Consider the following 10,752-nt stretch of genomic DNA (forward strand, 5'->3'; position numbering starts at 1 on the left):
CGGGTATACATATTTGCGAAGCATTTTTGCCCGACTTCTATGCTTTAGTCATTATTCTGAGATGGAAAATACCACCATCTACACTAGCGCCCCTAGCGGCGAATTCATACGCGTTAGCCCTCATTTCGGTCAAGTACAGTCGCCATCAAGCCCGCTCCAGACTACGCGGCGCGAAGCCGCGAACCCGAGTGTGGAATCGATTTCGCTGATTAGACTCCACATTCGCGTTCGCAGATTAGCGCACGAGTGTAGAGGGTCCTTCAAATATATCGGAGCGGCCTCTGGGAGCCTACCATAGGGTAAGTATATAGAAAGTTATAGCCCTGAACCACCCTGAACACGTCTCTATTACAGTATATATACGACACGAACGTGTAAAAGACCCTTAATTCGATTGCACACAATAGGTAGCAAAATAAAAACCGATAAACCGCTCCAGAGAAGCCGCGAACGCGAGTGTGGAGTCGATTTCGCTGATTAGCGAACTAGACTCCACACTGAGTTTCGCGCACGAGTGTGGAGGGCTCTATAAAACCGGAATTTTATGCTCTATCCAAAACTGTCATCTACAACACTAACTTAACCTATAATTATTTACTGAATGCTGAAAATATATAAATATGTGAATATTATATATAAAAACGAGAAATGTCGCGTATCATTAACTACGGCATTAAACACTTATGCGCTGCTACTAAAGGAATTAATCTTCACAATCGAGGTCCACTTGTGCACAATGTAAGCCGAAGTAGCAGCAGTACTCCAAGTACTGAATCTATTATTAATAATATGACCGATTGGGAGACTTTAAGTAAAAAGAAAAAGATAAGTAAAGCTATGAAATCTTATTTAGAGAGAGCTCAAGCACATGACGAGTTCATGAAAAGGCAGGAATTTGAGTATAAAATAGGCAAAAGACATCTTGCTAATATGATGGGTGAAGACCCCGAAACTTTTACTCAAAAAGATGTGGACAGAGCCATAGAGTATTTGTTCCCTAGTGGCATATATGACCGAGCCGCTCGACCTTTGATGAAGCCACCGGAAGAAGTTTTTCCAGCACGAAAGGCTGCAGAGTTTGATGAAGCCGGCAGGCCGCACCACTTTTTATTTTACACTGGCAAGCCAAATTACTACAAGCTGTTGTATGATGCTGTTGAGAACATACAAGACCTCAACAAGTTTGAGGATAGAGTGATCAGGAAACAAGCTACACCTGACCCTAATGGTTCCATGAACCTTGTCAGCAGTGTGTGGGTGAACAAGGAGCAACTGGAGCAGATGCTGGTTGAAGGACTCTCAGACCTTGAATATGACAATTTTCTGCTAGCTATGGAGAGGCTTGTTTCTTTACCTAACTCATACAGACATACAGAGTTCATTGAAAAATACCGTAAGCCGCTAGTGTCTCAAAAATTTGCCTTGGAGATCCCAAAACCTGCTTATGATGCTGAAGGCAGAGCTTTTGTCACAACATATGAATGCTTAAGAAAAAAAGCAAGAGGTGATGTCACTATAAGGTCACCGGGAGCTGGCAAAATTACAATAAATGGAAAAGATTTAACTTATTTTACAGACATACAGCCTAGGGAACAAGTGTTGTTTCCTTTAGTATTCACAGGACTCCAGGACCGTGTGGATGTGGAATGTAATGTTGAGGGTGGGGGTCCTTCAGGCCAGTCGGGAGCAATCAGGTGGGGTATTGCATGGGGGCTCCGCAGCTTTGTGGACAAAGACATGTTGGAGAAGATGCAGGTAGCGGGCCTGCTGACGCGTGACCATCGCCGCCGCGAGCGCAAGAAGCCTGGACAGCCAGGAGCCAGGAAAAAGCCTACTTGGAAGAGGCGTTAATTTGTTTTCTTAGAATAAAGTAAAAATAGTATGAGTAAATGTAATTTTATTACAATGCGTTTCTTTTTTCATGAATTATGTAAATTTTATACTTGTACGTTGTCATTGTAGGCCAATCAAATTAGATAAATAAGCATTTTGAGGAATTACCCAGCAAGCCGAAAATCGTTTTAATACCTTCATTGACGACCGGTCTGGCCTAGTGGGTAGTGACCCTGCCTGTGAAGCCGATGGTCCTGGGTTCGAATCCCGGTAAGGGCATTTATTTGTGTGATGAACACCGATATTTGTTCCTGAGTCATGGATGTTTTCTATGTATTTAAGTATTTGTATATATATCGTTATCTGAGTACCCGCAACACAAGCCTTCTCGAGCTTACCGTGGGACTTAGTCAATTTGTGTAAGAATGTCCCTATAATATTTATTTATCTTATTTGGTAATAAATGCGTGAAGCGCTGGTGGCCTAGCGGATAGTATTATATAATCTGTGCTAGCGGTAAGAGCGTGCGACTTGCAATCCGGAGGTCGCGGGTTCGAACCCCGGCTCGTACCAATGAGTTTTTCGGAACTTATGTACGAAATAATATATCATTTGATATTTACCACTCGCTTTTCGGTGAAGGAAAACATCGTGAGGAAACCGGACTAATCCCAATAAGGTCTAGTTTCCCCTCTGGGTTGGAAGGTCAGATGGCAGTCGCTTTCGTAAAAACTAGTGCCTACGCCAATTCTTGGGATTCGTTGCAAAGCGGACCCCAGGCTCCCATGAGCCGTGGCAAAAATGCCGGGACAACGCGAGGAAGAAGAGAGAGAGTTTGCGTAATCCCAGGAGGTGTGCATAAATTTGGGAGCCTTGGGAGATACATTTTTCCTTGGATTGCCAAACCACTTGATGTAGAAGGAACCCACTATCAGTTACAATGTCACTATCAAGGTAAGGTTTAGTGGATCACTGGTGAATAGGAGTTTTTGGATTTCAACATAATTATACTACTACTAAAAAGGATCTTGGCCTCTGAGCGCCACTCTGCCCTATTCTGTTCTGCGCCAATTCACGCCAGTTGGGTATTATATCCCGAGGGCGGACAGGTTTTTTAGGGCTTCGTCACTCCAGCAAGTCCAGCAGCATCTGGGACGCCAATAGACGGACGTTTTCCGCCCGGGTGCCCCACATACGCTCTTCTTACAGCACGAATCGTAAAATGAATCATACGAATTTCATTTTTGCCTTCTGCGTCCGCACCGGACGCACGGCGGCCGTGCGTTGTCGTCGCTGGGATAAAGATTAGGCACTTTGCGTTTTCGATTTACGAACAAAATGCGACCATTTCCGAGCGGAAAAACTATTTCCAGCTTGCTAGGAATTAAATCTTCGAAAAAAATCTAATTCTTTTGGTTAGTGGCAAACTTTTACCAACATTTTTTGCTTAGCTTAACACATTCAATACCGAAAACCCGACTATCGGGTATTTTATGGTTTCGTTCCCAGCTTCCCAGGCCGGACGACCCGATAGTCGGGATCGGGATCGTTGTACTGTACAGCTTTAAATGTTCGTTGCTTGGCGCGGATGTCTTGTGTGGCTGGCTGGGTGGCAATGAATTTGTACACTAAAAATCTTAACTGTCAGCAACTCACTAAGTAGCGTATTCCCATCTGTCCCCGCCTCATGTATGAACTGTAGCATGCAATTCAATTCAAAGCCTATAACGTTTCCAATCTGCATTGGGCTAGGAGCTAGCATGAAGACAAGCTGAAACGGGACGGGAGGAGACATGAGACTAAGGTATAGAAAGCTGATAAAGATATATCTTATGAGAATAGAGAATCTTTAAAGCAAGGTATTTATCCCTCTGGATTCTGTGCAAACAGGATGAAGATAATCAAAAACAAAACCAATCTGATATATGGACATTTTATGTAACAATGTTTATGGCATATTTTTATAAATCAGCTTTTCTTTTTGTAACTCTTTTTCATAGATTTCTTTCTGCCACCAATCTTCTTCTTGAACATTTGGTTCTTTCGTGTCGTGTTGTAGATGCGCTTCTTCATCACTGATTTAAGTTCTCTTCGCTCCTTTGGTGCGTCGTGTAAGCCAATGTTACTGAAGAATGCCAAACCGTCTGTAAAGTACAAAGAAAAAATTTAATAACTTGCAGCTTGCTATTTCCTTCCACGCAGAAAACTCTCCACTACCCGACACTCTCTCACTCTAGTTTACTTGAGTGAAAAACCAGAATGATTACATTTATATAAATATTAAAGCCCCACAGATGGAGCGATAATATATCGACAGATACGGCGATATCTTTTACGTACTATTTACAGGAAGCTGTAATATATGTATTGGTATCTGCCGAGACTGCCGATATCTTATCTCAATGTGCAGATGCCTTGCGATGATCGGTCGGTATATTTCGTCTCTATCACAATGTAGATTGTAGGTGCTAGACAGAGAGCGATATATACAGGGTGGGCCAATTATATTGTATTTTGCTATCGTTGCGTGTGTGGTGCTTAGCGATACTCGCAGACATTTTTTTTTATGATATAGGAGGCAAACGAGCAGACGGATCACCTGATGGTAAGCGATTACCGCCGCCCATGGACCCCAGCAACACCAGGCGGTCTAGCATAAGTTGCGTTCTCGCGCGCGAGTCCATACTTGAAGTCGCGCTAGATGTATGGAGTCGCGCGCGAGAACGCAACTTATGCTAGACCGCCTGAGGGGTTGTAAGTGCGTTGCCGGCCTTTAAGATGGGAGTACTCTCTTTTCTTAAAGGTTTGAAGGTCGTATCGGTCCGGAAATACCGCAGGCGACAGTTCATTCCACAGTTTAGCTGTGCGAGGCAGGAAGTTTCTGGAGAAACGCACAGTAGAGGACCGCCAACTATCTAAGTGATGAGGATGGTAATGTTGTCGCGTAGGACAATAGCGAAAAGAAGCGGCAGGGATTAATACGAACAATTCCTCGGAGCACTCGGAGGTTATACATGCGATAGAAAATGCAGAGCGAGGCCACATAAGTCCGATAAATTTAGCTTTCTGTGGGTTATATGCCGATATGTGTTATGAATATGATGGTCTTATGGTTTTAGTTAAATAACTGCAATTATTGTCAAATTACTAAAGACGGGTGGACCTTGTTTTAAGCCTAGCTCGTTTTAGGAATAGATTATACTGATTTCTAATGAAAGTTTACACAGTATATAACTGTATACTTTTAGTGCGGTACAATGCAAGATTTCATAGGTTCACCCGCCATCCTGACGTCAGAATGGGGGTGGGCCTTCTTTGTTAAATATCTCGTTTTAGGGAGAAGTACACTGGTGTTTTTTTCAAGGTACACAGAAGGTACAATATGTTTATAAATAATTCGTTGAAATCGCTGAGGTCCACCCGCCATGCTGACGCTCACGATGATTTGAATAGGTCCGCAATTTTATATTAATTGTAGGTACCCATAGAATTATAGGCATTCAATTATACGCGTAAGGTAAAAAATATTGATACCTTTCAGACGAATGTCGTCTTTGGAAAAAAATAAGTTCTCTTTCCACACTGCCTTGACTTCTGTAAGTTGTGGTACATCTTTTCCTGTATTGGTGTCATTCTCGGGATCTTCATCCTCCGCTTCAGATTCAGATGAATCATAAACAAAAGGATTTTTTTCACCAGGATCCAATGGATTTTTCACTTTTTTTTGCTTTTGAGGTTGTACTGGTGTGTAGCTATCTTGTTCCGTTTTACCTGAAATAAGAAAAAGCTAATATTTAATCTAAGTAAATGTACCATTTTAAATCAAAAGGGTACTTATTGTCGGTTGTCAATATCGTACATTGGTACCCGCCTGTTCCTATCTTTATCGCACGGCGTAAATATATTGCCGTTTCGCTCATGATGCCGGCAGTCAATGACAATGTTATAAATGTGCGAGTGGAACAGCAATATAATTATGCGCGACTGCGGCAAGCATCCGTGGTAAGCATTTTATACGTGCTTCTTGAAAGCTACAGCCCTGAGGATGCATAAAGGCTAATGGCATTATTCATAAACGCGTTACGCTTTAATTAGCTATGAATCGTTTGTCTTTATCTATCTTTAAGACTTATGTATTTGTAACGTAATCACACAGAGAGAGTAATTTTGAAATTAATTATGTATATGTGCCTTTGAAAAATAAATGAAAAAACAAAAAAAAACAAATCGCGCAGCAAACGAGGTCACCGGAGTTTGAGATGTTCAGACGGAATATGGCATTTTGTTACTCTTTTATACAATAATGTATAATAAATATTATAGATAATGCAAGTAAGTGAAACATCTATGTCATTTATGTCCTCATATTATATTGTGCTGTCAAGAATTGAAGAAAGAAAGGATTTTTCCTCAAGGACAAATAGGACAATTTAAAGGTCTGTTCTCTGAAGGATGTTATGAGAATCTGTCTCCATCATTCATACATGTACGTACCTTGAGAAACAGTGTCATCCTCTCCTGCATCATCATCCCTATTGAAAAGGCTTCTAAGTCTGAATCCTTCAGCAGGTTGCTCAAAAGCTTCCTTAGTTATTTCACTTTTGTAAAACTGCTCCTTTGAAACCTCTACTTTTGGGACTTCTGGCTGCAGTAGAGCTGGTTCAGAGACCTCTTTTACTTTCTTTTTAGGTTTTTTGGATTCCTGTTTCACCTCTTCCATGGGAACCACAAATTTAGCATGTTCTGGATTCATTGGATCAAATCTTATCATTCCCATACTTGGCCTAGAAAAAGGAGCAAGTACTTTTGTTATTTATCTATTGTATGTAGACAGAATAGATGACATCAAATAGGGAGTTTTAGGTGCACACACACAAGCACAGGCACCTGTGACACCTGTGTGCTGTCCTAATATAAGGCCAAAGTAGGCTGAGAGCTTAAAAATTAACCAACCCGGATAATGGACCCGGGTATGTCCTTAAACTACATCCAAAAGAGAGGCATGGGCACTGTGAATGACCTCTCGCTTTGTGTGGTAGGGCACAGGACAGCGGATGTCATTCCAGATCTACAGCAGAGCCCAACTGGGGAAGTACCTCAAACCTTACAGAAAACCGCAGCCAAATAACACTAAACCCTACTCATAGTGTTATGTTCCTGCCGATGAGTAAGGTTGCCAGAACTCAACGAGGGAGAGGAGTGTTAGGGTCGGCAACGCGCATGTAACTCCTCTGGAGCAGCAGGCGTACATAGGCTACGGAGACTGCTTAACATCAGGCGGGCCGTACGCTTGTTTGCCACCGACGTAGTATTAAAAAAAAAACAATCTTTTTTATCATCACTGACCTAAAAGTAAAAAAAATCTAGATGACTTTTAATACCAGGGTTAAGGGAGTCCGAGCTATACTATAATAGTGTTCAAAAATAGTTATGCAATTTATGAATATTACATGAATTAGAGAAGGCTTCAGACATATCTGACCCATACAAAATTAGATGATGTAAAAAAATAATGAACATATACTTACTTAGCTTTCTTGTCCTTGTCAGGTTTACTTGCATGTGTTATGATTGCTACACCAAGAACATCCTCCAATATCTTTATCTGCTTTGTCTTTTCATCCCCTTGTGTGCCTTCAACAGGTTCACTTGGATCCCTATCTCTGTTGATTTCCTCAGCTTCATCCTCCGTTTGGTCATCTTCAATGAACCTTTCATCTAAGACAAAGCGTTTGTCAGATTTGTACCTCGATTGTAAATCTAAAACCTTTAAATACATCCTGTAAAATATTTTACCTACACTACAAAACAAATTTAGTACTTTTAAACAGTGAAACTACCTTCTGTCCTTTCTTGCCTTCATACTGCTTTTTTATTTCAAAGTTAACTTCTCCATCACTCTCATCATCATCAAAAAGTGTATTTTTCTTTGCTTGCTTTTTTTGTTGAGGGTGTTTGGCACATTCTTGTAGATCATCCTCTGTGTCAGAAAATCTTAGTTTTTTATTGGGTTTCTTATCCTGTGGAAAGACAAAGGTGATTAGATTATTTTGCTATACTGACAAGTGCCAGGATCACAAACACTCACTTATGGAGAATAACCGGACAAACACCCATACACAAAGAGATCCAGATGCAGAAATGGCATTGGATTGGGCATATCCTCAGGAAACCTGAAACCCACCTATCAACATGGAAACACTCTAAATTTACTTGGCACCATTCTGTGAAGCAAGAGCTGGGTGTATTGGGGATGGGGTGTGAGGAGGTTACCCAAACTGCCCAGGACCTGAGTTAGTGGAGGAATATCCTCTAGCTGCTCAGACATCAAGACTTGCCAGGACAAATGCAATTTTGATTTGTCAAAACCAAGATTCAAATTAGAACAGAATAGGAGTCCTTTTTATAAGTCTCTGGGCGGCTAGAAGATATGATTCGAGCACACCCCGGAAGAGGGTAACAGGATGAAAAGAAGAAGACAAGTGCCGCACAGAAGTAGCTAAGTGGGTTGACTGTGTTAGGACTTCAAAATGATGATCTTGGCTAAACTATACAAAAGAAAGACTGAATGATGAATAAATGAATGACACTTACAATGTCTATCAATCCCGTTTTGATTATTTGTTGTTTACTTTTAAATTCTTGTCGTTTTTTCATCATGGATTCCATTCTCTTCTTGCTTGATTCTAGTTTCTTTTTGTCTTCTGCAGATACCGCTTGTTCTTTATTGAAAGGTCCATCACCAGGTGGTTTATGGATGTTAACTTTATGGTCATGGTGTTCCTTGATATTTCTAATCGGCTGGATTCCATTTTGGTTAATATCAATTTTCCGTTTTCTTGGGTTAAATCCTTCGCCTAATTTAATAACAGGATGTTTTTTTGATGGTTCCTTGTGGCTCTTGTGCTGGTATTATATAAATAAAATTTTTGATTAATTTTGTAATATAGCAAACAATTAAAAAGATAGATAGGTGTAAGTTTTCTAAGCTAGAAAAGAATAAAAAGAATTTCGGTATCATAATAAAAAATTAAGTTACAGTTTTTCAAATCTTTTTACCTTTTCTGCATCTTTCTGTTCCTTTTCTTGTCTTTCCCTTTGCAATCGTTCAAGAAAGCTCTCTCGAGCTCTGGTCACATAAAGTTTGCTGCCGTTAAAATCTGTATTACCGAAGTATCTGATACCTGAAAGTAAATTAATAAAATAGTACAATATACTAAATTCTGCTATAATGCTGTCATTAAAACAGAAATAATAGCAATAATACTTACAAGCTTCAACATCATTATTAGCGCCGGATATTGTAACGAATGCAAATTTAGATGTTTCATTTTCTGCTGCAGGTTTAGATTTAATATCTAAGTTGGTTACTTCTGCAAATTTAGAGAACACAGAGCGCAGCTCGTTTTCTTCAAAATCGTTAGGAAGGTTTCCGACGAAAAGTCTTGTTTGGGACATTATAATTGAATTGCTTATTGTGTGCAATAATTTCACTACACCATTTTTATTGGAAAATTTATAATTTCTGGTACAAATTCTAGGTTATGTTTTGTAATGTGATTTTGACACGGATGTACATATGGATTTTGATCAAATTTTGACATTGACTTACTAATGAGGGCTAACGCGCATGAATTCGCCGCTAGGGGCGCTAGTGTAGATGGTGGTCTTTTCCATAGTTCGAAATATGGATGGTATAGAAAGGAGGCCAATCTCTTATGGCAGAATTGTTGCAAAAGTGACCGCTTTCAGCTTTAAATAATAGTTCCTAATCTCTCTGGTGGCGCTAGTTAGACTCTGGGACATTTGTATAACATGAACCAACAAATAACCCGACCAAATTACGTAGGTTGTTTTTGGTAGTATTTCGGTGTATGGTGGCGCCGCCTAATTACTGTTTTTTGATGGACATTTTTCATACATAGAGACTCAGAATTATGACTAAAGCATAGAAGTCGGGCAAAAATGCTTCGCAAATATGTATACCCGTACTTTACTTCCTTACGAATTAGATAATGTGCCGAAAAGACATGCATTTATGCTTGTTATTTCTCATTTACGTACGGTGTCATAAGTTTGATAATTTGCTAGGGATGTAACTGTGTCGACTTTTTATATCGATAAATTATGCATAAGTTTATGTGCCGTGCCGTGCGTGCGTGTGTGTGTGCCGCGTAATAATCACGAAATTGGCAAATTGATAATAGTCTGGCTAATGAAAGTTGAACCTGAAAAAACGCGGCAATTTCAAGAAATCTGTAGCAGGCGGCTCGTTGAATACAAGGATTGCATAACTTTTATACTTTTTATAATTTTCATATTCTAAAAATCATTAAAAATTATAAAAATTATGCAATCCTTGGAATCAAAGAGCCGCCTGATATGAGGATTAATGCATGTACCTAATATAGCTTTTATCTCATTTGCAGTCTACCACTCAGAACCGTCTAACTATACCTCTCGTTTTTTTATCATTAGAAAGAAGGCGAGCGATCTTAACGTGTCGTTTTATCGAAAAACACTTTGAAAATAAGTCACAACAAATATAATATACGATCATTTACATACTTTTGCTTTCATAAGTAAAATATTGGTATATTTATAAAAAAACTTGTCAATAAAAAGACACATGGAAATGGTTTACCGTTTTTTCTAATGCTAAAAGACTAAGTATAGTTTCTAAAAGACTAAGTATAGTTTCTAGTCATGTACCAAATAGGAAATGAAAAAAAAAAACGTTCGTGTAGTATATCACTTTTTTTATTTAATAATAGGGTTATTACGCGAAACTCGGCGTAGGTGGCGCCACTATCACAATCTGAGGGTCTATCGCGAAACAAGAAAATCGAACTTTCGTTATCTAACATCTCTGTCACTTGCGTATTCGAGCGATAAAGAGGCAGCTAGATAACGAAATTT

The 10,752-nt window shown here is 39.7% G+C and overlaps 2 protein-coding genes across 2 annotated transcripts; one reads left to right on the plus strand and one right to left on the minus strand.

Annotated features, from left to right (window-relative positions):
- The first annotated feature begins 562 nt into the window (after window positions 1–562).
- LOC134749702 (small ribosomal subunit protein uS9m) lies at window positions 563–1,906 on the plus strand. The gene has a single exon (XM_063684720.1). The coding sequence runs from the start codon at window positions 649–651 to the stop codon at window positions 1,849–1,851; it is 1,203 nt and encodes a 400-aa protein (XP_063540790.1). The 5' UTR covers window positions 563–648; the 3' UTR covers window positions 1,852–1,906.
- Window positions 1,907–3,750: 1,844 nt separating this feature from the next.
- Window positions 3,751–9,406, minus strand: LOC134749521 (nucleolar protein 8). The gene is made up of 8 exons (XM_063684480.1): window positions 9,105–9,406; window positions 8,893–9,017; window positions 8,428–8,739; window positions 7,674–7,853; window positions 7,362–7,600; window positions 6,328–6,617; window positions 5,368–5,604; window positions 3,751–3,977 (listed from the first exon to the last, which is right to left on the minus strand). Exons 1-8 carry the CDS (start codon window positions 9,289–9,291, stop codon window positions 3,802–3,804), a joined length of 1,746 nt encoding a protein of 581 aa, XP_063540550.1. The 5' UTR covers window positions 9,292–9,406; the 3' UTR covers window positions 3,751–3,801.
- Between the last annotated feature and the right edge of the window lie 1,346 nt (window positions 9,407–10,752).

Source organism: Cydia strobilella, chromosome 18 (genome assembly GCF_947568885.1).
Source record: "Cydia strobilella chromosome 18, ilCydStro3.1, whole genome shotgun sequence".
Lineage (NCBI taxonomy): Eukaryota > Metazoa > Arthropoda > Insecta > Lepidoptera > Tortricidae > Cydia > Cydia strobilella.

Coding starts and splice junctions, on each gene's coding strand:
- LOC134749702 (XM_063684720.1), top strand. CDS start 649: ATGTCGCGTATCATTAACTACGGCATTAAACACTTATGCGCTGCTACT.
- LOC134749521 (XM_063684480.1), bottom strand. CDS start 9,291: ATGTCCCAAACAAGACTTTTCGTCGGAAACCTTCCTAACGATTTTGAA. Junction 7,601..7,673: donor AAGGCAAGAAAGGACAGAAG/GTAGTTTCACTG, acceptor ATGTATTTAAAG/GTTTTAGATTTACAATCGAG. Junction 5,605..6,327: donor GGATGACACTGTTTCTCAAG/GTACGTACATGT, acceptor TTCTTATTTCAG/GTAAAACGGAACAAGATAGC.